We start from the raw sequence: 26,605 nt of genomic DNA on the forward strand, positions 1-26,605 counted from the left end.
CTCCGCCAGCCTCCAAACATGGCTGTAGTCAGGGGGCATCTGCCAACCCTGCCCTGCAATCAAGTAAATAAATAAAAGGACTTCACTAACTGACAGATCATGTTGCAGATAGCTCGGTTCTTGCCCCCCCCCCAAATAAATCTCCAAAAAGGACCCAAGGAGGCGAGATGCAGAAGCCGGCTGCGTCCTCAAAAAGGGGCTGCATCCTCTACCCCGGGATCAAGAGAGGCAGTGGGGTGTAGTGGGTGGATACACCTGTTCTGCCCTCCTTCCTTTTGCGCAGATGCTCAGCCAAAGCATGCTCCTTTCTTTTTGAGGGGAATGTGCGCTTCCTTTATTCCTATATTGAGGGCAGAGGAAGACTGGGAAAAGTGTGGACAGGCGGCAGAGAGGAGAGGAAGGCATCCTCTCCCAGCAAAGACAAATGTATTTCTGACAACATCCACGTAAGCTTCTATGGGCCTTGGTAGGCATCACACATGCTGAGAGGTGACGGGGCTCAGTCGCAATACATGTGCCCATGCATCTAAAACCGGCCGCAATTGGATAATGCCAAGTTGCAAAATGCACCTAGTCCTTAAGGGCGTTTCAAATGCTGCTCTTGCCCCTAGATGAATGAAGCACTATACCTTGCACTCAGGTATAATAGTTTTGTTTTTTTTTAAGCGTGTGAAATGCGTTATAACACGGTGACACCAGATGGCGCTGTGGAGTTCCAGCTTTCGCCAATGTGATTTCCCACTATGAACGTTTTACAACACGTTTTCCTGAAACTTTTTTGATGTGTCTAGATGCAGCGTAGATTTCAGGATTGCTGTGCTGGAGAAAATTAAAAGGGGCTCCTCGAATGAACGTCTCCCACCCAGAAAACAAAAGAATGGAGGCTCCACGTGAAAGGACAGGCCTTTATTGAACTACACACAGAGAGACAGCCTCAAAAATGAGGAGGATGTGAAGAAACACATCTAAAGCTATGTTCAATATACACTTCTAGATTATATTCGTAATTTCATTTCACCAACAAAGGATTCCAGCAATCTGAGTAGTTGCGACCCACTGTCACCATCCTGAACCAATCAAATATGACATAGCTCTTCCGCTCAGCCCGCATCATCATATCATGTCTTTGTTTGTTGAGACACTAATTTTCCTTTTCATTAAATGTCTCCCAATATCCTCTTTTATCTACCTAAAAAAAAAAATTTCAAGATGAATCACAATCATCATGCCTAGCCATGTGGCTTGGCAATGACTCCAAAGAAAATGGAATCATTGAAAGTATAGTTTTATGAAATTATTATCATTTGTACAGCTCTCAAGGGGAAAGCTCCATGGGATCTACATCTGAGTAAGCATGTGGAAAGGTACTTTCTTTAAAATTTACTGTTATGGGGGGTGGGGGAGAGCACTAGACCTTATGCCAGATAGTGTATGCCCCATTCTCAATGGACAGTGTTACCAGTGTGAATTATCTGGTGCTTTCTATAACTAGCAATGTAAGTAAAACATTTCCCACACACGGTGCATTTATATGGCTTCTCCCCCGTGTGGGCTCTCTGGTGGACGACCAAGGTAGACTTGTCAGCATAACATTTCCCACACTCAGGGCACTTATGATTTCTCTGCCCTGTATGGATTTTCCGATGTTTCACGAGGTGTGAGTAGCATTGAAAACATTCTCCACACTCGGTGCATTTATAGGGTTTCTCTCCTTTGTGGACAATCTGGTGGATCACCAATGTAGAGTTGGCAACAAAACACTTCCCACAGTCCATACACTCGTAAGGTTTCTCTCCAGTATGGACTTGCTGGTGTTGCCTGAGGGAAGATCGGTTGGCAAACCATTTCCCACATGCTGTGCATTTATAGGGCTTCTCTCCAGTGTGGATTTTATTGTGTTCCACAGCGGCTGAGCGTTGAGCAAAACTTTTCCCACATTCCATGCATTTGTATGGTTTCTCTCCTGTGTGGACTCTCTGATGTTTCATCAACTCACCATTTTCAGTAAAGCCCTTCCCACAGTCTATACATTTGTGAGGTTTCTCTCCCATGTGGACCCTCCGGTGGTGAGACACGAGGTGAGTGTTTTGAGAAAAACATTTACCGCACTCTAGGCACTTGTAAGGTTTCTCCCCAGTGTGGACTTTCTGGTGGCGCAGGAGATGAAATTGGTCGGCAAACCGTTTCCCACACGAGGTGCACTCATAAGGTTTCTCTCCAGTGTGGGATCTCTGATGCCTCACAAGGTGAACTTTACGAGAAAAACATTTGCCACACTCCATGCACTTGTAAGGTTTCTCCCCAGTATGGTCTTTCTGGTGTAGCCTGAGGGAAGATTGGATGGCAAACCATTTCCCACATGCTGTGCATTCATAGGGCTTCTCTCCAGTGTGGGATCTCTGGTGGATCACAAGGTGAGCTTTTAGAGAAAAACATTTGCCACACTCCATGCATTTATAAGGTTTCTCCCCAGTGTGGAATCTCTGGTGCATCACAAGGTGAGCTTTTAGAGAAAAACATTTGCCACACTCCCCACATCCATAAGGTTTCTCCCCAGTGTGGGATCTCTGGTGGATCACAAAGTAAGATTTGTGAGAAAAACATTTGCCACACTCCCCACATGTATAAGGTTTCTCCCCAGTGTGAGATCTCTGATGACTCACAAGGTTACTTTTTTGGGAAAAATATTTGCCACACTCCCTGCATTCATAGGGTTTCTCCCCAGTGTGGAATCTCTGGTGGATCCTAAGGTTTTCTGAGCAGGTAAAAGTCTTCTCGCACTCGGGACATTTGTAGGCCTCTTCTCCCTTGTGGATCCTCTTTTGTCTCACTAGTTCACACTGTAGAGCAAACTGTTTCTCACATTGCAGCGGCTGATCAAGACCCGGTTTCCCAGTCAAACACTTCCCAGAAGAACTACAAATGGTCTTTCGCCCGAAGGCATTTCCTGGGACAAATGGGAAACAGGAAAATGAGACCGTGAACTTTGGAAACAATGAATATTTGTGTCGCTCATCTGTGGAACTCAATGCTGCACAAAGAGAAGAAAGGGTGTGTGTATGCAAGGGGCTGGAATCAGCTGACTTGCCCAACCCCTAGTTCTTTGAACCTTTAAGAGGGGAGCTTTAAGAGCTACAGCCAAAAGAAGTGAGAAGTATAAAACACTGTATTTTAAGGAGCTCCCATGTACTAATGTTATTGGCTTTTTTCCAGCCAGAATCCAGTTGCAGAACATTTAAGGTGGGCGCCATTGCCACTCTAATAATAATAAAAAACAATAATAATTTATTATTTATACCCAGCCACTCTGGGCGGCTTTCAACAGAAGAATAAAATAATTGATTAAAGATTAAAAAGCCTTTCTAAACAGGGCTGCCTTCAGATTTCTTCTAAAAATCTTTGACATCTGATTGGAGGGCGTTCCACAGGGTGGGTGCCACTACCAAGAAGGCCCTCTGCCTGGTTCCCTGTAGCTTTGCTTCTCGCAGTGAGGGAACCGCCAGAAGGCCCTCGGCACTGGACCTCAGTGTCCGGGCAGAACGATGGGGGTGGAGACGCTCCTTAAGGTATACTGGACTGAGGCCGTTAAGGCTTTAAAGGTCAGTACCAACACTTTGAATTGTGCTCGGAAGCCAATGTAGATCTTTCAAGACCGGTGTTATGTGGTCTTGGCGGCTGCTCCCAGTCACCAGTCTAGCTGCCGCATTCTGGATTAGTTGTAGTTTCTGGGTCACCTTCAAAGGTAGCCCCACATAGAGCGCATTGCAGTAGTCCAAGCGGGAGATAACTAGAGCATGCACCACTCTGGCGAGACAGTCTGCAGGCAGGTAGGGTCTCAGCCTGCGTACCAGATGGAGCTGATAGACAGCTGCCCTGGACACAGAATTGACTCTAAGACAACAAGGGAGGTGTTCATGGTGAGTTCTAGAAAAACTACACTTACCTGACATTTTGGTCAGTTTCTTGCTTACTTAAAATCTGATATATATGTTAAATGAACTGTTAATCATTAGATATTTAGCGTTTCACAGGGAGATGCCATATTTTTCCGTGTATAAGACGACCCCTATTTTTAGGGACCACAAATAAAGTAAGTTGGGGGGGATTGCCCAGAGTTGTTAAGCTATTGGGGGGGATTCCCCACAATCCCTCACCTGCCTGACCGCCCCTGCCAATTGCATGTCCCGCCGAAGCCACCAATAACAGGCATGCTCACAGCCAGCAGCCACTAATCGCCCACCAAATTGCCCCAGCACCAGCCAATCGCCATCAGGCCTTGCCACAGCCACCAATCACACGCCTAATCGCTGCTTGCGACTGCCACCAATCACGTGTCCCCCCCCTCTGCACTATCTGTGTACAGTGGTACCTCGGGTTGAGTACTCAATCCTACCCTTAAAAGTACTCAACCCGAGTGGCCATAGTGCACATGCACGAAGCGCCGACAGAGCACTTCTGCGCATGCAGAGAGCACGCAGACCGCTTCTGCGCATGAGCGTGCGGCGGAACCCGGAAGTAAACACTTCCGGGACCACGCGGTTCTTAACCTGAAAGTACGCAACCTGCAGCGTACTTAACCCGAGGTATGGCTGTATAAGACAACCCCCTAAAAGAAACATCGTCTTTTTCACAGTAAAATATGGTTTGCTGCCTTAAGGACAATAAAAGTTTGCTGCCTTAAGGACAAAATGAATTTGAGGAAAATACCATATATACATTTGACTAGATCCAGACGCTCTTGGACGAAACTGATTTTCCTAGATTCGGTTCAATAAGGGTTTAGGTCCAGTTTGGGCACAAAACTGCTGGAGTCCAGCCCCGAGGGCCTTCTGGCGGTTCCCTCACTGCGAGAAGCAAAGCTACAGGGAACCAGGCAGAGGGCCTTCTCGGTAGTGGCACCCGCTCTGTGGAATGCCCTCCCATCAGAGGTCAGAGAGATAAACAACTACCTGACATTTAGAAAACATCTGAAGGCAGCCCTGTTTAGGGAAGTTTTGAAATGTGTGACATTTTAATGTATTTTAATCTTGTTGGAAGCCACCCAGAGTGGCTGGGGAAACCCAACCAGATGGACGGGGCACAAATAATAAATTATCATTATTATTATTTCGTCACCCTGTAGGATGACCTCTGTCAGAGGAGAGTCAGGCACAATGTGTCCTTGTTAATTCACTCCATTCTTAGGGTCCTTATGGTTGCCTCCACGGTAGGTAGAGATGGGAAGCAACGAATCATTCCATCCACTACTGAAAGACCCAAAATGTGTTATTGCCGTGGGCTGTTTTTATACCAGCTTGTCATTGTTTAAAGACTGACTTTGCTTTTCCCTGTTGTGCCATTTTTAATTTTTGTATATATTAATTTTTGTATATATTAATTTTTTGTATATTTATATAAAATTATAAACTATAAAATATTATATATAAATTACCCAGGAAATTCACGTTCTCGTCGTTTTCCTCCATGCCGCTCCCATGCAAGGCTCAGCTTTGCAGCAACACTCCCTGCCTGTATCTGAAAAAGGCGGTCACGTCTTGCAAGGTCACTGGACGCTACGAAAGAAGGAAACAGAAAGAGAGAACTTGCTGAAGAATAAACAGCTCAAAGCCAGTAATCAGGAAGAAGGTGGAGTTTGGAGTACAAATCCTCAGATTTAAGGCAATTGCCTGGAAGGGGGGCGGGTGGATTACCAGTGTGGGGTAGAAAGGGGTCAGGGTAGTCGTAAGAGTGCTAGACCAAATCCACTCTCTCAGCCTATCACAGGAACATTGTGAGGAAGAAATGGGGAGAGGGAGAACAATGTACCACACCTTGAGGTCCTTGGAGGGGAAAATAGGGTCATAGATGTAATAAAGTACTGTACATAAATAATAATAATTTGTTGTTATTGTTATTATTATTACCCCATCCATCTGGCTGGGTTTCCCCATTAACTCTGTGTGGCCTATAGTATCTAAACAATGTAACAAAAACAGCAAACATTATAAAGCTCCCGATACTGGGCGGCCTTCAGATGTCTTCTAAAAGCTACGTACAGCCAATCAGAAGCCGCGCTTTGCTTTCCGAATGTTTTGGAAGTCAAATGGACTTCTGGAATGGATTCCGTTCGACTTCCAAGGTACAACTGTAGCTGTACTGAGTTATTTCAATTGCTTTTGTTGATTTGCTCATTGCAAACAGCTGGACGTCTGTAAACTTTGATAATAAACCTGATTTGCAATGGAGATTGAATAATTTCAATTGCAAGTGTATATAAAATTATTTGGAGAGGCCCAAGGGAGCTTTCTTAAAAATATGGGCAATGCACACTTCTGCAAAACCACACAATCAATAAAGAGAAAAGTGGGGCCCTTTGCACCCTGCAAAATATTTTTTTGTCTAGAATTATTACTGTAATTCATTTCATTTTCATACTGCTTTATATATTTTAAAGAGAAAAAATCTCAGAGCAGTTTTCAACACATTAAAATAATAAAGTTCAGAATAAAACATTACTGAGTAAAGTAATATATAAAGTACACGTTCAAAGCAACGTATATTATCTTAAACATTTCACCTCCCTACCCCCCCCCTTGCTCATTTGTAAAGACCCTATCCTTTCTCTCGATCGCCTTCCAGGAGGACAAAGCGGGGCTCCATGGGCTCTTCCCCTTCTTTGCAGCTGCAAAATCATGCAAGAGAAGCGAAAGCAAAAACTCAGATCGAGAAGGGCCTCCCCGTCTTCATGACCCGAAGTCAACGTGCCCCTTCCAGAAAAAGGGGGCCCCTTCTGCTTCTGATCCCACACTTACCAGCTTTTGCAAAATGGGCATCAGATGCTTTTGCGCGCCGACCACGCGGCAAACCTTGCAAATCCTTCCCGCCAGGCAGCCGACCTACCGCTTTGCAGCTGCAAGGGAGCCTGGGAGATAAAGGGCTGCTGGGAATTGTAGTCTCTTATTGCCAAAAAAAGGACAAAGAGGTTTCTGTAGCCTGTTCCGTTCTCCCCGCCCACAGGGGGCTGGTTGGTGGGCAGGAAGGGACTGGCGGAAACATTGCAAGGTCTGCTGCGTCGTCTGCGCGCAAAAGCCCCGGAAGCGCACTCTGCAAAAGCTAGTAAGTGGCCAGATCAGAAGCAGGATATCAGGTCCAAACGCCTCCTTCCTCCTCCTCCTCCTCTTATTCTTCTTCTTCTTCGCGGGGCTTGCCTTCCCGCCATATTTTATTCAAGTTCGCACCCCTGGGGTGGAGAGAGAGAGAGAGAGAGACACGTGGCCTTTGGGTGAAAGGGCTCCATCTTGGGCACTGGCGGGGAAATTTCTGGAGGGGCTGCCTTGGCTTCTCCCTCCTGCCCAACAGACTCCTTAGGGTCACATCCGTAAATGGGGGAAAGGGAGGGTACCAATTCCTTTCTCCCTACTTAGAAACTGCTTCTCCCTTGGGGACTGAGTGGGGGCTCCGGAGGTAGGATGCTGCATGACACCGAATTAGACCATTGGTTCACCTGGGTCACTATTGCTGGCTGGCTGGGCACCCTGAGGTCAGGAGGCTGGACTAAGTGCGCCATTTGGCCTGATCCAGCAGGACTCTGGTGATGTTCTTAAGAGGAAAGGAGTGTTTTTTTAATGGTGGAGTGGGGAAGATCCTCTTTCAGGCATGACTCTGCTGGGGTTCAGGAGGAAGTCACCCTTCTTTTCTTGTAGGAGGAGTTGCTAGGGTGCCACTTAGGGAGGGAAATATCTGTGGGGGTCTGGGGCTGCCTTTGCTTCTCCCCCCCCCCCCCAGGGCATGCTTGCATGCTTAGCTATATGCTTTTAGGACTGTTTAGGTAAACGTTCCCGCTGAAGAAGGTGCCAGGCCTCCTGCTGCACAAACCAAACCATATGAAAAATGAACATGAGATTTTAGCTAGGGTTTGTTCATTGTAGTTTTGGATTCAAACTTAGATTGCATTTCATGAAGAACCTGGGCCACACAGAGACTTTTCTTCCGCTTTCTTTGCACTACACACATTGCAGGATGTGGATACCTTGAAAGAAGTTCCTGTTCTTCCCACATTACATGCAGGAGTGAGGAGGGGGCAGATACAACCCTATAGCAATGCTCACATTGCAGATTGGAGCTGAGGCCGAGGGTGCAGTCCTTGCCTGTTTACTCAGATGCAGATCCCATGGAATTTAATGGAGCTTTCCCCTTGAGATGTGTACAGAACCGAGCTATCTGCAACATGATCTGTCAGTCAGTGAAGTCTTTGTACAGTATTTATTTACTTGATTGCGGGGCAGGGTTTGCAGATGCCCCCTGACTACGCCCATGTCTGGAGGCTGGCAGAGGCGATGTGGGGTGGGGAGTGCGAGGGATTCCCAGTTTCCCACCCCTCACTGTTTTAACAACAGAGGCTCTCCCTGTGCTTCTCTACAAACAGGAGAAAACCTCCAGTGTCCAAATTGGACTTGTCTCCAGGGTACCTCAGGCACTGCGTTCGAAACCTATTGCCACCAGTGGGGTCTCCCTCCCATGGATCCCTACTGCTACAATGTGCCTCTCCCTTAGGCAACTATGTGGCTCCTTTGGCTTCACTAACCAGTCCTTCATATGACAGGAGAAAAAGCAAACAGTTTCCTCTTCCCCAGGAAAGCTTTGTTCTCGCCTCTTTGTCACACCTCTGAAGGTACTGAGACACTGCCGAGTCAGGGAACGTTTAAGCACATTTAACTTTATTATTTAACTTGTAAACATGGATTTCTCTGGTTCTTAAAAGCACATATCTTCTTTTCATATAACACAGACTTGTCAATACAGCTCCTGCATCCCTCTCTAACACTCTACTCCCAAATGCCAACCCCCAACTGCCATTTAGAATGCCCTCCCGCTCCGCCTCCCAGGGAACACCTGCCTATAATGGGAGTGATAGGTTAACCCATGATGAACCGGAATCATCATCAGGCACTATTCCGCCACAGGGAGAATATTCCCTTTCCTCCCACGGAGTTGCATCGAGTTGCAGGGTGGGCCGTCTCTTGTGGATGCTTCCATGGCGATTCCAGCATTGCAGCGGGTTGGGCTGGATGACCCTCGCAAGTCCCCTTCCAAGTGTACCGTTCCCCGGTTCTGTCCTTGTAAGCCCACTCACCCCCGATAGGGCCGAAAGTCTTGTAGCCTGGCCCTGTCCCATACCCCCATCTAGTCCTACCTCTTTTGCCCAACATGGGTCTCGATCCTGCAACCCTGAGATGAAAAGCCTCATGCTGTACCCACTGAACCATCCCACCTATCGCCCCTCCAGTATGCCATCCCCCTCCAAGGGCCCGGGGCCCCTAGGAGTTGGCCACTGTATATGCCCCTTTCCCACCGTGGGAGCCAAGCCGAGCGTTGCCCAGTCCTGTTCTGAATCTGGCGGGATCCGGATCCCTCCCAGTGCCTCACGCAGTTTCAGCCTGGGCAGCAATCCCCGAGCGGCAAGGCCATGTAAGGGTTAAGGGGAGCAAGAGAGCCCGGGTGCCTAGAGCAGCCTGGGAAAGGCCCCGCTTCCGGTCCTGCCACCTCCTGTGGTCTCTTTCCACTTTTCTTGGGAGGCCTCTGGGGCGGTGAGTCCTATGAGTGAAGGGGAGGCTCTGGGGCGATGCGGGGTGCAGAGTAGGTGATTGGGGGGCTGAGAGTTGAATGGGAAGATCCCCTGGGTTGGGAAGCCATGGGACCCAAGGTCTCTCAGGTCCCAGCACCCCCACCCCACACCCATGACCCCTGGGGGGGGGAGCGGACTGTTTAAAACACTTGAGGAGGCGGGGCTGTGCGTGGGTGTGTATATACTTGGTGTGTGGGTGTGTATGTACTTGGTGTGTGGGTGTTCGTATGTGCGTTTGTGTGCGATGTGTCATATGATCAGTTATATGGGACGGGGCTTGAGAGAAAGGGCTCCATCTTGGACGAGGAAATCTCCGGAGGGGCTGCCTTGGTTTCTCCCTCCTGCCCAGGAGTCTCCTTAAAGTCACATCCATAACGGGGGTGGGTGGTGGTTGGTCCGAATTCCTTTCTCCCCCTTCCTCCTTGGAATCTGCTTCTCCCTCAGGGACTGGGGTCTCCCAAGGTAGGATGCTGCATGACACCGAATTAGACCAAAGATCCACCTGGGACAGTCTCTACAGGGGTCTGGGGCTTCCCTCCCTCCCAAGACGCCACAACTTGTTTAAACTTTGAGCTCTACAAAATAGTTTTAAAATGGCTGGATAATCATCATCACTACCTGAGGCTGGGAGTGGTGTGCTGAGTTCCAGGGGGTTGGGGGAAGAGAAGGAGAAATGACTGGGTGGGGGCTGGAGAGGACAGATTGAATTGGTATCACCAAAAAAAACTTTGAACATGGGGCTCCTGTTGGGAAGGTGGTACCCCATTTGGGCTTCTCTAGAGGCTCCTGAATGTTTTGGGCAGGAGAATCCCTGCAGGGCCTCTGAGGCTCCCTTTCCTTCTTCTTCCCTCCCAGGAACCCTTTGCTGTATAACATCTATATGATACCACTAAGTGGAGTTACCCAGAGGTTTGGAGTACGTTGTCAGCAATATGCTGATGACACTCAGCTCTATTTCTCATACAGGCAGCAGGTGTGCTAGACCATTGTCTTGCCTCGGTAATGGACTGGATGAGATCCAACAAACTGAAGCTGAATCCAGATAAGACAGAGGCCCAGTTAATAGGTGGTTCCCTAGACTGGATGGTGGGGAGGTTGCCTTCTCATGATGGGGTTACATTCCCTCCGAAAGAGGAGGCATGTTGCTTGGAGGGACTTCTGCATCCATTGCTGTCCTTTGAGGCTCAGGTGGCCATAGTGGCGTGGCTTCAGTTGGCCTGAGTCTGTTGTTGTTCAACGTCTTTATAAACAACTTAGATGAAGGAATTGAGGGGATGGATGCTCATCCAATGTGCAGATTATGCCAGAGCAGGAGATTCAATTTTACCATAACAGATTGGAGTCCTGGGCTTGTTATCTTTATCACTGGAGGGTAGGAGCTGATCCAATGGATTCAAATTACAAGAAATGTGAATCCAGCTAAACAGTAGAAGAGACACCCTCTGAAAGTGGTGGACTCTCCTTCCTTGGAGGCTTTTAAGCAGAGGTTGGATGCTTAAGTCAAGATTGCTGCATTGCAGAAGTTTGGACAAGAGGACCCTCGGGGTCTCTTCCAAGTGTACATAGAATTGTTCATATACCACCCTTCATCTAAGCATAACAGAAAATAGAAAAACACTCACCCACACAATTTAAAGAGACAGAGATGATTTAATTAGGCAAAGGCCAGGGAAAAGAGGAAAGTTTTCATTTGCTGCCCAGATTGTAACACTTGGCATTACTATATATATTGACATAATTTTTGGTGTATTCCTAAAAAATTAGAACATGAAAAGGGAGAACAGAAGAGATATTGAAATAAGAGTTGTTATTTGCCCCAGATATGTGTTTTGTTACTTCTTCCTCTTCCTTGGTAGCCTAACAGGATTTTCTTTCCTCCCCAAGCACGTGATGGAAACAATAGTCAGAATTCCAAGAAGTCACCTGGAATTTTATTGAAGAAACCATATGAATGTATGAAATGTGGAAAGTCGTTCAGCCGGAAAGAAAACCTTACTACACACCAGCGAACTCTCACAGGGGAGAAACCATTTCAGTGTATGGAGTGTGGAAAGACATTTGCTGATTCTGGAAGCCATAGAACACATCAGCGGATTCACACAGGAGAAAAACCATTTAAATGTGTGGAGTGCGGAAAGTGCTTCAGTCAAAGTGGAAACCTTAGTTCACATCAAATAATTCACACAGGGGAGAAGCCATTCAAATCTATGGAGTGCGGAAAGTCTTTCAGGTGGAAACATTACCTTACTACACACCAGCGAACTCACATACGGGAGAAGCCATTTAAATGTATGGAGTGTGGGAAGACTTTCACAGATAGTGGAAGCCATGCAAAACATTTACGAATTCATACAGGGGAGAAACCATTTAAATGTATGGAGTGTGGGAAGACTTTCACAGATAGTGGAAGCCATGTAAAACATTTACGAATTCACACAGGAGATAAACCATTTAAATGTATGGAGTGTGGAAGTTGCTTCAATCAAAGTTGCAACCTTAAGTCAGGTAGTTGTTTATCTCTCTGACCTCTAAATTAGTCATTTAAAACTCCACTATATATACCTGGGCTGGAGAGTTTGTGTGGGTGCATCTGTAAGCCATAAAATACATCTGTTTCTTCCATGACTTAAATTAAAATTTCAATATGTATTTTTCTTTTTTTAAAAAAATCCCACTTAGAAACCAAAAACCTTAAGAACTTCAGCAACCTTCATTCCACCCCTAAGAAGATTATGTTAGGACCCTCATGCCAATAATTTTATATAAAGAACTGTTGGGGGGGGATGCAGAAACTAATGAAGCCACAGCAAATAGGAGTTTAAAAATAGAAATTTGCTGCTGCCAACATTTGTACTGAAGTTGTAGCTATTTCCCTTCCCAGCACAAAGCAAAGTTTAGAGGGCAAGAAGCGCCTCCCCCCAAAATTAGGACCTTGAGCCCGTCGTGGCTTCTGCACTCACCAGAGGCACCGCGGCGCAAGGGAACAGTTGCTGGGGACTAGGAAGGAAATGCGCTTGGCGGGAGGACAAGTGAAAGAATCGCCACACGCTCCTGCAAAAGGAAACGCGGAGGCAGTGCCGCTCCCGGGAAGACCGAGCAAGCGTGTCCATAGAGATAGGAAAAGTAAAAGTAAAGAGTGATACTTGCACGCGCACTTCCTGGCTCTGTTTGCAACTTTGGGTGTCCATAGAGATAGGAAAAAGTAAAGAGTGATACTCGCACGCACACTTCCTGGCTCGGTTTGCAAAAAAAAAAAAAAATTACGGGATAATTACGGGATATTTCTCCATACGGGATGACAGCGGGAAATGGCTTTAAAAACGGGGGTTTCCCGGGGAAAACGGGAGACTTGGCAGCTATGGAGACCAGTGTTATGTGGTTGACCAGCACAACCAAGGCAGTTTCTGTCCCATGATGAGGTCTGAATCCCAATTGGAATTCCTGCCAATAAAAAACCAGATAAGGTGTGGGGAGGATCCCGATCCCCCACAGAAGCACCAGATCTGGTTATGTTGACAGATTGTCATCAAATGCTCTTGTGAAAGATTGACACTTCTCTCCCCCTCTACATTTTATAGCCGCAACAACCCCGTGAGGTGGGTTGGGCTGAGAAATGGTGACAGTTGCTCTAAGAGAGGTATCCCTGATACAGACCGTGTGTAGAGTAGAAAACAATTAGTCTGCACTACAAAGGATGTGTTTCAAAGCTTTACTGCAGAATAGTCTTAACAGACCTGAAAATAAAGCTTACAAACATACAAACTAATACATTGCTCCATTGAGTTCTCGGCTTCCATTTTCTGCCAAAAGAGACCACTCGGGTTTCAGGCAATGAGTCACCATTAAGCCCAGGGTTTTCCAAACTTGGTTCTCCAGCTGTTTATTGACTACAATTCCCATCATCCCTAGCTAGCAGGACCAGTGGTCAGGAATGATGGGAACTCTAGTCCAAAAACAGCTGGAGACCCAAGTCTGGGAAACCCTGATTTAGCCAAAACCCTCAAAACAGAAACATCCCACAATTTGTTGCAGACAAACCTCTCCTGTCTAATGCAAACTTCTCTTTATATCAAAATAAAAATAAAAAATCCTTCTAGTAGCACCTTAGAGCAGTGTTTCTCAACCTTTTTTGGGCCACGGCACACTTGTTCCGTGAAAAAAATCACGAGGCACACCACCATTTAAAAAGTTAAAAAATTTAATTCTGTGCCGCCCTATATTATAATTATGACTGTAAGAAACACTTGCCCAATATTGCTTTACGGCGGGTCATTGTTGTATATTGGCGGCCGCCAGGCTCGTTTGCACTGAGCTTTGGGAAAGAGGAGGAGAAATATTGCTTTCCGGTGGGTCAGTGTTGATTATTGGCGGCCGCCAAACACGTGACAATGCAAATCGCCCTTCTGTCGCGGCATGTCGTGGCACACCAGCCAGCGTCTCGCGGCACACTAGTGTGCCACGGAACAGTGGTTGAGAAACGCTGCCTTAGAGACCAACCAAGTTTGTCATAGGTATGAGCTTTCGTGTGCGTGCACACTTCTGTTTCAGTGTATCTGAAGAAGTCTGCATGCACACAAAAGCTCATACCTATGACAAACTTGGTTGGTCTCTAAGGTGCTACTGGAAGGATTTTTTATTTTTATTTTGACTGCGTCAGACCAACATGGTTACCTACCTGTAACTTCTCTTTATATCATTTCAAATACAATTCATTCAAACACCACATCCTATACATATTTAACACCGTACATCAGTCAGTATTATTGATCGTGAAGCTTATTAAACTTCAAAATGCAAAAACTACGCATGATCAGATTAGCTCTCATTTTAAGAGGATGGGGGTTAGCAAATTGATTGAAGTGTGGATTCTAACTAAACATCAGGAAGAACTTTCTGACAGTAAGAGCTTTTCAACAGGGGAACAAACTCCTTTGCTTAAAATTCTCCAAAGGCCATCTGTCATGGATTCTTCCATTGAGATTTTAGCATTGCAGGAGGTTGGACTAGTTGTCCCTTGGGTCCATTCCCATGCTACAATTTTATGGCTCTGTATTTTATGTAATAATTGTGAAATGTGAGTGAAAATTGTTCCACACTCCATATATTTAAAATGTTTCTCCTATATGAATCCTCTGATGAATATGAGCATTCCACTTTCACCGAAGCTCTATCCACACTCTATGCATTTAAATGGTTTCTTCCTGGTGTGAATTTGTTGATGTGAAGGTGTGATTACTAGCTGAACCACTTTTCGCACTGCACACATTTAAATGCTTTTTTATCCTGTGTGAGTTTGTTGATGTTTTCTAAGTGTTCCTCTTCGACTGAAGCTCTTCCCACACTCAATACATTCAAATGGTTTCTCCCCTGTGTGAGACCGTAAATGAATATTAAGACTTCCCCTCTGACTGAAGCACTTTCCACACACTGTGCATTTAAAGGGTTTCTCCCCTGTGTGAATTTGTAGATGTTTTGCATGGGTTCCACTGTCAGCGGACGTCTTCCCACACTCCATACATTTAAATGGTTTCTCCCCTGTGTGAGTCTGGTGATGTCTTGTAAGATTTCTACCTTCACTGAAACCTTTCCCACACTCCATACATCTATATGGTTTCTCCTCTGTGTGAATTCGGTGATGTCTTGTAAGTGACTGACTTTTAGTGTAGCTCTTTCCACACTCCATACATTTAAATGGTTTCTCCCCTGTGTGAGTTCTCTGATGGAAAGTAAGGCTTTTCTTCTCTGTGAAGCTCTTTCCACACTCCATACATTCATATGGTTTCTCCCCTGTGTGAATTCGCTGGTGTAAAGTAAGGCTTTTCTTCCCTGTGAAGCTCTTTCCACACTCCATACATTTAAATGGTTTCTCCCCTGTGTGAATTCGTAAATGTGTTGCATGGGTTCCACGGTCAGCGGAAGTCTTCCCACACACCATACATTTAAATGGCTTCTCCCCTGTGTGAGTTTGCTGGTGTCTAGTAAGGTGCTTATTCCTCCTGAAACACTTTCCGCACTCCATACATTTGAATGGCTTCTCTCCTGTATGAATTAGTAGATGTTTTTTAAGGTTTCCACTTTCACGGAAGCTCTTTCCGCACTCCATACATTTAAATGGTTTCTCCCCTGTGTGAATTCGTAAATGTTTTGCATGGCTTCCACTGTCAGCGGAAGTCTTCCCACACTCCATACACTGAAATGGTTTTTCCCCTGTGTGAGTTCGCTGGTGCCTAGTAAGGTAATGCTTCCACATGAAACACTTTCCACACTCCATACATTGAAATGGCTTCTCCCCTGTGTGAGTTTGCTTGTGAGAAGTAAACTTTGTTTTCCATCTTCCTCCTTCCATCCTTTCTGGGTTTGTAGGTTCAGCTTTTTTGGTCCTTCCTGAGGAGCTCAGAAGCTGCAGGTTCCTGGAAGGGAAGAAGCAGCAAAGGGAACTTCAGAGGCCATGCAGGGATTCTCCTGCCCAAAACATTCTGCTGTCCCTGGAGAAGCTCAAATGGGGTACCCCCTTCCCAACAGGAGGCCCATTTTTAAAGGTTTTTTTTGGTGGTACCAATTCAATCTATACTCTCCCCGCCAGGGCTTACTTATGAGTAAATCTGCACAGGGCTACTTTCTGACACCCAGAAATATGCACCAGGTGAGAAGACTGCTTCCCCCCTCCCTCCAGCCAGGGCTTTCTTGATGTTTCTGCTAACTTTGGGGAGGAGGGTTCCCCTCCAGCCCCCACCCAACCATTTCTCCTTCTCTTCCCACAACCCCCTGGAACTCAGCACACCACTCCCAACCTCAGGTAGTGATGATGATGATGATCCAGCCTCTTTTAAACTATTTTGCAGAGCTCAAAGTTTAAACAAGTTGTGGCTTCTTGGGAGGGAGGGAAGCCCCCAGAGACTGTCCCAGATGGAGCTTTGCTCTAATTTGGTGTCATGCAGCATTCTACCTTAGGAGCCCCCTGTCCCTGAGGGAGTAGCAGATTCCAAATGAGGGGGAGAAAGGAATTCGGATCCCCTCCCCCACCCCCGTTATGGATGTGACTTTAAGGAGACCCCTGGGTAGGAGGGAGAAACCAAGGCACCCCCTCCGGAGATTTCATCGTTTAAGATGGAGCCCTTTCTCTCAAGCCCCACCCCATATAACTCATCATATGACACATCATACACAAACGCGCGCACACGAGTTTAAAAGTTGTGGCACCTTGGGAGGGAGGGTAGCCCCAGACTCCTGCAGAGACTGTCCCAGGTGGACCTTTGCTCTAATTCGGTGCCATGCAGCATCCTACCTTGGGAGCCCCCAGTCTCTGAGGGAGAAGCAGATTCCAAGGAGGAAGGGGGAGAAAGGAATTTGGACCCTCCCTCCCCCCACCCCGTTATGGATGTGACTTTAAGGAGACTCCTGGGCAGGAGGGAGAAACCAAGGTACCCCCTCCGGAGATTTCCTCGTTTAAGATGGAGCCCTTTCTCGCAAGCCCCGCCCCATATAACTGATCATATGACACAGCACACAAACGCGCGCACACGAGTACAGAAACACACACACACATGACACTGACACACACACACACACAAACACAGAGAGAGAGTGCACACCCACCCACCTTCACCCCAGCCCCCTCCAGTGTTTTTAAACAGCCCGCTCACCCCCCAGGGGTCATGGCTGTGGGGTGGGGGTGCTGGGACCTCAGAGGTCTTGGGTCCCATGGCTTCCCCACCCAGGGGATCTTCCCATTCACCTCTCAGCCCCCCAATCGCCTACTCTGCACCCCGCGTCGCCACAGAGCCCCCTCCTTCGCCCAAAGGACTCACCGCCCCAGAGGCCTCCCAAGACGAGCTGAAAGAGACCACACGAGGTGGCGGGACCGGAAGAGGGGCCTTTCCCAGGCCGCTCTAGGCACGCGGGCTCTCTCGCTCCCCTTAACCCTTACGTGGCCTTGCCGCTCGGGGATTCCTGCCCAGGGGGAAACTGCGCGAGGCACCGGGAGGGATCGATTCAGGACAGGACTGGGCAACGCTCTGCTAGGCTCCCACGCTGGGAAAGGGGCATATACAGGGGCCAGCTCCTAGGGGCCCGGGGCCCTTGGGGGAGGGGATGGCATATTGGAGGGGCGATAGGTGGGATGGTTCAGTGGGTACAGCATGAGGCTCTTCATCTCAGGGTTGCGGGTTAGAGACCCATGTTGGGCAAAAGAGGGGGTTGGACAAGATGGGGGGGGCGGACAGGGCCAGGCTACAAGATTTTCGGCCCTGTCGGGGGCGAGTGGGCTTACATGGACAGAACCAGGGAATGGGAGAGTTGGAAGGGGACCTGCGAGGGTCATCCAGCCCAACCCGCTGCAATGCTGGAATCGCCACGGAAGCATCCACGAGAGACGGCCTCCCCCTGCCACTCGATGCAACTCTGTGGGAGGAAAGGGAATATTCTCCCCACTCCACCAAACCTCACCTCTGCCAGCCTCCAGACATGGGCGTAGTCAGGGGGCATCTGCAAACCTTGCCCCGCAATCAAGTAAATAAATACTGTACAAAGACTTCACTAACTGACAGATCATGTTGCAGATAGCTCGGTTCTGTAAACATCTCAAGGGGAAAGCTCCATTAAAACCCATGGGATCTGCATCTGAGTAAACAGCATGCAAGCTATGCCAACCTAGCAGTTCGAAAGTATGTCAGTGCAATTAGATAAAGAGGTACCGCTGTTTCTGTGCGCTCTAACACTCGTCACTCTCCTCCGTGCGCCAGAAGCGGCTTAGTCATGCTGGCCATATGCCCTCAGCCTGTAAAGCGAGATGAGCGCCACAACCCCACAGTCGTTCACAATTGGACTTAACTGTCGGGGTCCCTTTACCTTTACCCTTTAAGCATGCATAGAAAGTCTTTATTACTCTTACACACACACACACACACACACACACACACACACACACACACACACACACACACTTTTTCCTCTGAAAAGCTCTGCTTAGGGTGGGCAACACAATGTTAATTAAAACTGTGGCAACAAAACTGGGTAAGATGAATTGCGAGAAAGTAATTAGGCTTTTCCAGCATTTTTCTTCTTTTTTAAAATTAAAACCCTTTCCATAATATTTGTAGTATCGGGTTCCACTATGACTGCCACCCCAACAGTCTTTAAAACTAGGATGAAGGTAGAATTTTGCAGATGAACCGGTTAGAAGAGAAGGCTGATAGTGAGGATATGGTTGTGCTGTCTGACTGATGTTTGTGAAGCATTTGAGAAGGGGGAAAGTATGAAATACACCACTTCCCTGTTTGTTTGTTTGTTTGTTTGTGTGTGGGGGATGCTCACAGGGTTGTGTCAGAATAGTAGGAGTCGCACACTAGAAAGTTTCATCCACGTCAAATCAGCTAATCACTAGAGGTTTCTTGAGCTTCATAGATGCTTATAGTGATGGAGTCTTTCTTTGCTACGGCAATAGCACTGTTGGTATCGCCTGCCAAGCCAGGACGGGCAGGGATGGGGCTTAAAGGATACCTACCCCTGCCCTCCTCCTCCAGCAGCAGAGTGTGCTTACATGATGAGTGGTGACGGGGCTCAGTCGCAATACATGTGCCCATGCATCTAAAAGCGGTCACAATTGGACCGTGGCAAGTTGCAAGATGCACCTAGTCCTTAGGGTGTTTCAAATGCTGCTCTTGCCCCTAGACAAAGGAAGCACTATAGGTTTTTAAAAGTGTGTTAAGTGTGTTATAACACTGTGACACCAGATGGCTCTGTGGAGTTCCATCTTTTGCCAACATGATTTCCCATTAGGAACGTTTTACAACACGTTTTCCTGAAACTTTTTTGATGTGTCTAGATGCAGCGTAGATTTCAGGATTGCTGTGCTGGAGAAATTTAAAAGGGGTTCCTCGAATGAACATCTCCCACCCAGAAAACAAAAGAATGGAAGCTCCAAGTGAAAGGACAGGCCTTTATTGAACTACACACAGAGAGACAGCCTCAAAAATGAGGAGGATGTGAATAAACACATCTAAAGATATGTTCAATATACACTTCTAGAGTACATTTGTGATTTCATTTCACCATCGAAGGATTCCAGCAATCTGAGTAGTTGCAACCCACTGTCACCATCCTGAAAAGTCCCATGGCTGGGCATGATTGTGATTGATCTTGAATTGTTATTTAGGTAGATGAAAGAGGATATTGGGAGACATTTAATGTGTGTTTGTAATGCCTTAGGATTTCTCTCCCCTGTATGGATTTTCCGATGTTTCACGAGGTGTGAGTGGCATTGAAAACATTCTCCACACTCGGTGTATGGATTTTCCGATGTTTCACAAGGTGTGAGTGGCGTTGAAAACATTCTCCACACATGGTGCATTTATAGGGTTTCTCTCCTGGAAAGAGAAGTTGCTGAATTACAACTTATCACCAAGCTCAAAACCATGGAGGGACCTGGTTTGAACAGAGATATCGGATTCTTATCTCATTATACATGATAAGCGATCTTCAGCCATCTCCACCCTTGCTTTTTCATGCAAAACCATTTGCAGTCATTTTCGGTCATCAACAGCTATCAGTAAGTCAATCACCCATTTCCACCACCCTTCTGAGTGATCCCCCCTCCCCACCCCTTCTCTACATAAGTGCCTGGGGACTTCCATTTCACTGTATCTGAAGAAGTGTGCATGCACACGAAAGCTCATACCAAAATAAAAACTTAGTTGGTCTTTAAGGTGCTACTGAAGGAATTTTTTTATTTTACTTCGACCCAGACCAACACGGCTACCTACCTGTAACCTCACATCACGCAGGGAGGGAACTGCCAGAAGGCCATTGGTGCTGGACTTCAGTGTCTGGGTTGAACGATGGGGGTGGAGACGCTCCTTCAGGTATACTGGGCTGAGGACGTTTAGGGCTTGAAAGGTCAGCAGCAATACTTTGAATTATGCTTGGAAATGTACTGGGAGCCAATGGAGGTCTTTCTAGACCAGTGTTATGTGGTTGACCAACGCAACCAAGGCAGTTTCTGTCCCCTGATGAGGCCTGAATCCCGATTGGAATTCCTGCCAATAAAAAACCAGATAAGGTGTGGGGAGGATCCCGATCCCTCACAGAAGCACTAGATCTGGGTATGTTGACAGATTGTCATCAAATGCTCTTGTGAAAGACTGACACACTTCTCCCCCCCTCTACATTTTATCGCCGCAACAACCCCGTCAGGTGGGTTGGGCTGAGAAATTGTGACAGTTGCTCCAAGAGAGGTATCTCTGATACAGACCGCGTGTAGAGTAGAAAACAATTAGTCTCCAGTACAAAGGATGAGTTTCAAAGCTTTACTGCAGAACAGTCTTAAGAGAGTTGAAAATGAAGCTTACAAACATACAAATTAATACATTGCTCCGCTGAGGTCTCAGGTTCCATTTTCTGCCAAAAGAGACCACTTGGGTTTCAGGCAATGAGTCATCATTTAGCCCAGGGTTTTCCAAACTTGGTTCTCCAGCTGCTTATGGACTACAACTCCCATCATCCCTAGCTAGCAGGACCAGTGGTCAGGAATGATGAGAACTGTAGTCCAAAAACAGCTGGAGACCCAAGTCTGGGAAACCCTGATTTAGCCAAAACCCTCAAAACAGAAACATCCCACAATTTGTTGCAGACAAACCTCTCCTGTCTAATGCAAACTTCTCTTTATATCAAAATAAAAATAACCTTACCACCTTAGAGACCAACCAAGTTTGTCATAGGTATGAGCTTTCGTGTGCATGCACACTTCTTCAGATAAGTGAAGAAGTGTGCATGCACACGAAAGCTCATACCTATGACAAACTCGGTTGGTCTCCAAGGTGCTACTGGAAGGATTTATTTTTATTTTGACTGCGTCAGACCAACACGGCTACCTACCTGTAACTTCTCTTTATATCGTTTCAAATACAATTCATTCAAACACCACATCTTATACATATTAAACACCGTACATCAGTCAGTATTATTGATCGTGAAGCTTATTAAACTTCAAAATGCAAAAACTACGCATGATCAGATTAGCTCTTATTGTAAGAAGATGGGGGTTACCAAATTGATTGAAGTGTGGATTCTAACTAAACATCAGGAAGAACTTTCTGACAATAAGAGCTTTTCAACAGGGGAACAAACACCTTTGCTTAAAATTCTCCAAATGCCATCTGTCATGGATTCTTCCATTGAGATTTTAGCATTGCAAAAGGTTGGACTAGATGTCCCTTGGGGCCCTTCCCATTCTACTATTTTATGGCTCTGTATTTTATGTGATAAGAGTGAAATGTGAGTGGAAATTGTTCCACACTCCATATATTTAAAATGTTTCTCCTATGTGAATTCGCTGATGAATATGAACATTCCACTTTCACTGAAGCTCTTTCCACACTTCAGGCATTTAAATGGTTTCTTCCAGGTGTGAATTTGTTGATGTGAAGGAATGATTACAAGCTGAGCCACTTTCCGCACTGCACACATTTAAATGCTTTTTTTATCCTGTGTGAGTTTGTTGATGTTTTCTAAGTGTTCCTCTTTGATGGCAGCTCGTCCCACACTCCATACATTAAAATGGTTTCTCCCGTGTGAGACCATTGATGAATGGTGACCACTGAAATGGTTTCTCCCCTGTGTGAGTTCTCTGATGTAAAGTATGGCTTGTCTTCCATGTGAAGGTCTTCACACACTCCATACATTAAAATGGTTTCTCCCCTGTATGAATTCATAGAATCATAGAATCATAGAGTTGGAAGATACCACAAGGGCCATCCAGTCCAACCCCCTGCCAAGCAGGAAACACCATCAAAGCATTCTTGACATATGGCTGTCAAGCATCTGCTTAAAGACCTCCAAAGAAGGAGACTCCACCACACTCCTTGGTAGCAAATTCCACTGTCGAACAGCTCTTACTGTCAGGAAGTTCTTCCTAATGTTTAGGTGGAATCTTCTTTCTTGAAGTTTGAATCCATTGCTCCGTGTCCGCTTCTCTGGAGCAGCAGAAAACAATCTTTCTCCCTCCTCCATATGACATCCTTTTATATATTTGAACATGGCTATCATATCACCCCTTAACCTTCTCTTCTCCAGGCTAAACATACCCAGCTCCCTAAGCCGTTCCTCATAAGGCATCGTTTCCAGGCCTTTGACCATTTTGGTTGCCGTCTTCTGGACACGTTCCAGCTTGTCAGTATCCTTCTTGAACTGTGGTGCCCAGAACTGGACACAGTACTCCAGGTGAGGTCTGACCAGAGCAGAATACAGTGGTACTATTACTTCCCTAGATCTAGATGCTATACTCCTATTGATGCAGCCCAGAATTGCATTGGCTTTTTTAGCTGCTGCATCACACTGCTGACTCATGTCAAGTTTGTGGTCTACTAAGACTCCTAGATCTTTTTCACATGTACTGCTCTCAGATGTTTTGCATGAGTTCCACTGTTAGCGGACATCTTCCCACACTCCATACATTTAAATGGTTTCTCCCCTGTGTGGGACCGTAGATGAATATTAAGACTTCCCCTCTCACTGAAGAACTTTCCACACTCTGTGCATTTAAAGGGTTTCTCCCCTGTGTGAATTCATAGATGTTTTTTAAGGTTTTCACTTTAATTGAAGCCGTTTCCACACTCCATACATTCATATGGTTTCTCCCGTGTGTGAATTTGCTGGTGTGTTGTAAGCTGTTCTTTCCGGCTGAACGACATTCAGTTTGTTTGTTTATGTCTAGTAAGGTTTGCACTGTGCCGAAAACGAAAACCATCCCAAGGAAAAGGAAATGCAAGAAAGCAAAATGGCTGTCCAACGAGGCCTTACAAATAGCAGAGGAGAGGAGGCAAGCAAAATGCAAGGGAGATAGGGAAAGATACAGGAAACTGAATGCAGATTTCCAAAAAACAGCAAGGAGAGACAAGAGGGTCTTCTTAAACGAGCAATGCAAAGAAATAGAGGAAAACAATAGAATGGGGAAAACCAGAGATCTGTTCAAGAACATTGGAGATATGAAAGGAACATTTCGTACAAAGATTACCATAATAAAGGACAAAAGTGGTAAGGACCTAACAGAAGCAGAAGACATCAAGAAGAGGTGGCAAGAATACACAGAGGAATTATACCAGAAACATATGGAGGTCTCGTACACCCCAGGTAGTGTGGTTGCTGACCTTGAGCCAGACATCTTGGAAAGTGAAGTCAAACGGCCTTAGAAATCACTGCTAATAACAAGGCCAGTGGAAGTGATGATATTCCAGCTGAACTATTTAAAAATTTAAAAGATGATGCTGTTAAGGTGCTACACCCAATATGCCAGCAAGTTTGGAAAACTCAGCAGTGGCCAGAGGATTGGAGAAGATCAGTCTACACCCCAATCTCAAAGAAGGGCAGTGCCAAAGAATGCTCCAACTACCACACAATTGCGCTCATTTCACCCGCTAGCAAGGTTATGCTTAAAATTCTACAAGGCAGGCTTAGGCAGTATGTGGACCAAGAACTCCCAGAAGTGCAAGCTGGATTTCAAAGGGGCAGAGGAACCAGAGACCAAATAGCAAACATGCGCTGGATTATGGAGAAAGCTAGAGTTCCAGAAAAACGTCTACTTCTGCTTCATTGACTATGCAAAAGCCTTTGACTGTGTCGACCACAGCAAACTATGGCAAGTTCTTAAAGTAATGGGAGTGCCTGATCACCTCATCTGTCTCCTGAGAAATCTCTATGTGGGACAAAAAGCTACAGTTAGAACTGGATATGGAACAACTGACTGGTTCAAAATTGGGAAAGGAGTACGACAAGGTTGTATATTGTCTCCCTGCTTATTTAACTTATATGCAGAATTCATCATGCGAAAGGCTGGACTAGATGAATCCCAAGCTGAAATTAAGATTGCCGGAAGAAATATCAACAACCTCAGGTATGCAGATGACACAACCTTGATGGCAGAAAGTGAGGAGGAATTAAAGAACCTTTTAATGAGGGTGAAAGAGGAGAGCGCAAAATATGGTCTGAAGCTCAACATCAAAAAACCAAGATCATGGCCACTGGTCCCATCACCTCCTGGCAAATAAAAGGGGAAGAAATGGAGGAAGTGAGAGATTTTACTTTCTTGGGCTCTTTGATCACTGCAGATGGTGACAGCAGTTACGAAATTAAAAGACGCCTGCTTCTTGGGAGAAAAGCAATGACAAACCTAGACAGCATCTTAAAAAGCAGAGACATCACCTTGCCTACAAAGGTCCATATAGTTAAAGCTATGGTTTTCCCAGTAGTGATGTATGGAAGTGAGAGCTGGACCATAAAGAAGGCTGACCGCCAAAGAATTGATGCTTTTGAATTATGGTGCCGGAGGAGACTCTTGAGAGTCCCATGGATTGCAAGAAGATCAAACTTATCCATTCTGAAGGAAATCAGCCCTGAGTGCTCACTGGAAGGACAGATCGTGAAGCTGAGGCTCCAATACTTTGGCCACCTCATGAGAAGAAAAGACTCCCTGGAAAAGACCCTGATGTTGGGAAAGATTGAGGGCACTAGGAGAAGGGGACGACAGAGGACGAGATGGTTGGACAGTGTTCTTGAAGCTACGAACATGAGTTTGACCAAACTGCAGGAGGCAGTGGAAGACAGGAGTGCCTGGCGTGCTATGGTCCATGGGGTCACGAAGAGTCGGACACGACTAAACGACTAAACAACAACAATGCCTGAAGCTCTTTCCACACTCTGTACATCTAAAGGGTTTCTCCCGTGTGAATTCGTAGATGTACAGTAAGTTCTCCATTTTCTCTGAAGCCCTTTCCACACACAATACATTTAAATGGTTTCTCCCCTGTGTGACTTTGGTGATGTCTTGTAAGTTTTCCACCTTCACTGAAACCTTTCCCACACTCCATACATCTACATGGTTTCTCCTCTGTGTGAGTTCGGTGGTGTCTTGTAAGTGACTGACTTTTAGTGTAGCTCATTCCACATTTAAAAGGTTTCTCCCCTGTGTGAGTTCTCTGATGTAAAGTAAGGGTTGTCTTCCGTGTGAAGCTCTTTCCACACTCCATACATTTAAATGGTTTCTCCCCTGTGTGAATTTGTAGATGTTTTTTAAGGGAGCAACTTCGATTGAAGCAACTTCCACACTCCATACATTTAAACGGTTTTTCTCCTGTGTGAATTCGTAGATGTGTTGAATAGTGTCCACTTTCTGTAAAATTCTTCCCACACTCCATACATTTAAATGGTTTCTCCCCAGTATGAATTCGTATGTTTTTTAAGGTTTCCACTTCCACAGAAGCTCTTTCCGCACTCCAAACATGTAAATGGTTTCTCCCCTGTGTGAGTTCTCTGATGTAAATAAGGTTTTTCTTCCCTATGAAGCTCTTTCCACACTCCATACATTCATATGGTTTCTCCCGTGTGAATTCGTAAATGTGTTGCATGGGTTCCACGGTCAGCGGATGTCTTCCCACACACCATACATTTAAATGGCTTCTCCCCAGTGTGAATTCGTAGGTGTTTTTTAAGGTTTCCACTTTCACGGAAACATTTAAATGGTTTTCCTCCTGTGTGAATCCGTTGATGTTTTCTATGGGTTCCAGAATCAGCAAATGTCTTTCCACACTCCATACACTGAAATGGCTTCTCCCCTGTGTGAGTTTGCTTCTGAGAAGTAAACTTTGTTTTCTGGATGAAGCACTTTCCGAACACCATGCATTTAAATGGTTTCTTCAATGAAATTCCAGGTGACTTCTTGGAATTCTGACTATTTTTTCCATCATCTGCTTGGGGAGGAAAGAAAATCCTGTTAGGCTTCCAAGGAAGAGGAAGAAGTAACAAAACACACATCTGGTGCAAATAGCACCTCTTATTTCAATATCTCTTACGTTCTCCCTTTTCATGTTCCAATTTTTTAGGAATACACCGAAAATAATGTCAAAATATAGTAATGCCAAGTGTTACAATCTCGGCAGCAAATTAAAACTTTCCTCTTTTCCCTGGCCTTTGCCTAATTATATCATCTCTGTCTCTTTAAATTGTGTGTGTACT

The 26,605-nt window shown here is 45.9% G+C and overlaps 3 protein-coding genes across 3 annotated transcripts; 1 reads left to right on the forward strand and 2 right to left on the reverse strand.

Moving 5' to 3' along the window:
- Positions 1-891: 891 nt before the first annotated feature.
- On the reverse strand, positions 892-7,000 carry LOC118081270 (zinc finger protein 665-like). The gene is made up of 3 exons (XM_035107684.2): positions 6,792-7,000; positions 5,432-5,552; positions 892-2,947 (listed from the first exon to the last, which is right to left on the reverse strand). The coding sequence occupies exons 2-3, from the start codon at positions 5,463-5,465 to the stop codon at positions 1,443-1,445; spliced, it is 1,539 nt and encodes a 512-aa protein (XP_034963575.1). The 5' UTR covers positions 5,466-5,552; positions 6,792-7,000; the 3' UTR covers positions 892-1,442.
- On the forward strand, positions 6,962-12,622 carry LOC118081389 (gastrula zinc finger protein XlCGF49.1-like). Its single transcript, XM_035107894.2, has 2 exons — positions 6,962-7,095; positions 11,489-12,622. The coding sequence occupies exon 2, from the start codon at positions 11,560-11,562 to the stop codon at positions 12,127-12,129; it is 570 nt and encodes a 189-aa protein (XP_034963785.1). The 5' UTR covers positions 6,962-7,095; positions 11,489-11,559; the 3' UTR covers positions 12,130-12,622.
- On the reverse strand, positions 12,600-25,620 carry LOC118081339 (gastrula zinc finger protein XlCGF26.1-like). Its single transcript, XM_035107822.2, has 4 exons — positions 25,434-25,620; positions 23,043-23,153; positions 17,413-17,635; positions 12,600-16,014 (listed from the first exon to the last, which is right to left on the reverse strand). The coding sequence occupies exons 1-4, from the start codon at positions 25,618-25,620 to the stop codon at positions 14,883-14,885; spliced, it is 1,653 nt and encodes a 550-aa protein (XP_034963713.2). The 3' UTR covers positions 12,600-14,882.
- Positions 25,621-26,605: the final 985 nt, after the last annotated feature.

This window comes from Zootoca vivipara, chromosome 2 (genome assembly GCF_963506605.1).
Source record: "Zootoca vivipara chromosome 2, rZooViv1.1, whole genome shotgun sequence".
NCBI classification, from domain to species: domain Eukaryota; kingdom Metazoa; phylum Chordata; class Lepidosauria; order Squamata; family Lacertidae; genus Zootoca; species Zootoca vivipara.

Bases quoted from the DNA above. Each gene is read 5' to 3' on its own strand.
- LOC118081270 (XM_035107684.2), bottom strand. From the start codon at position 5,465: ATGGAGGAAAACGACGAGAACGTGAATTTCCTGG. The intron at 2,948-5,431 runs GTAATTTATATA...CATTTGTCCCAG, and splicing joins CGAGAACGTGAATTTCCTGG to GAAATGCCTTCGGGCGAAAG.
- LOC118081389 (XM_035107894.2), top strand. From the start codon at position 11,560: ATGAAATGTGGAAAGTCGTTCAGCCGGAAAGAAAACCTTACTACACAC.
- LOC118081339 (XM_035107822.2), bottom strand. From the start codon at position 25,620: ATGGAGTGTGGAAAGAGCTTCACACGGAAGACAACCCTTACTTTACAT. The intron at 17,636-23,042 runs GTGGGAAGATGT...CCCCTTTCCCAG, and splicing joins ACCATTTAAATGTATGGAGT to CGTGGGAGCCTAGCAGAGCG. The intron at 16,015-17,412 runs GTGAGTCCTTTG...CTTCCCTTCCAG, and splicing joins CTTGGGAGGCCTCTGGGGCG to GAACCTGCAGCTTCTGAGCT.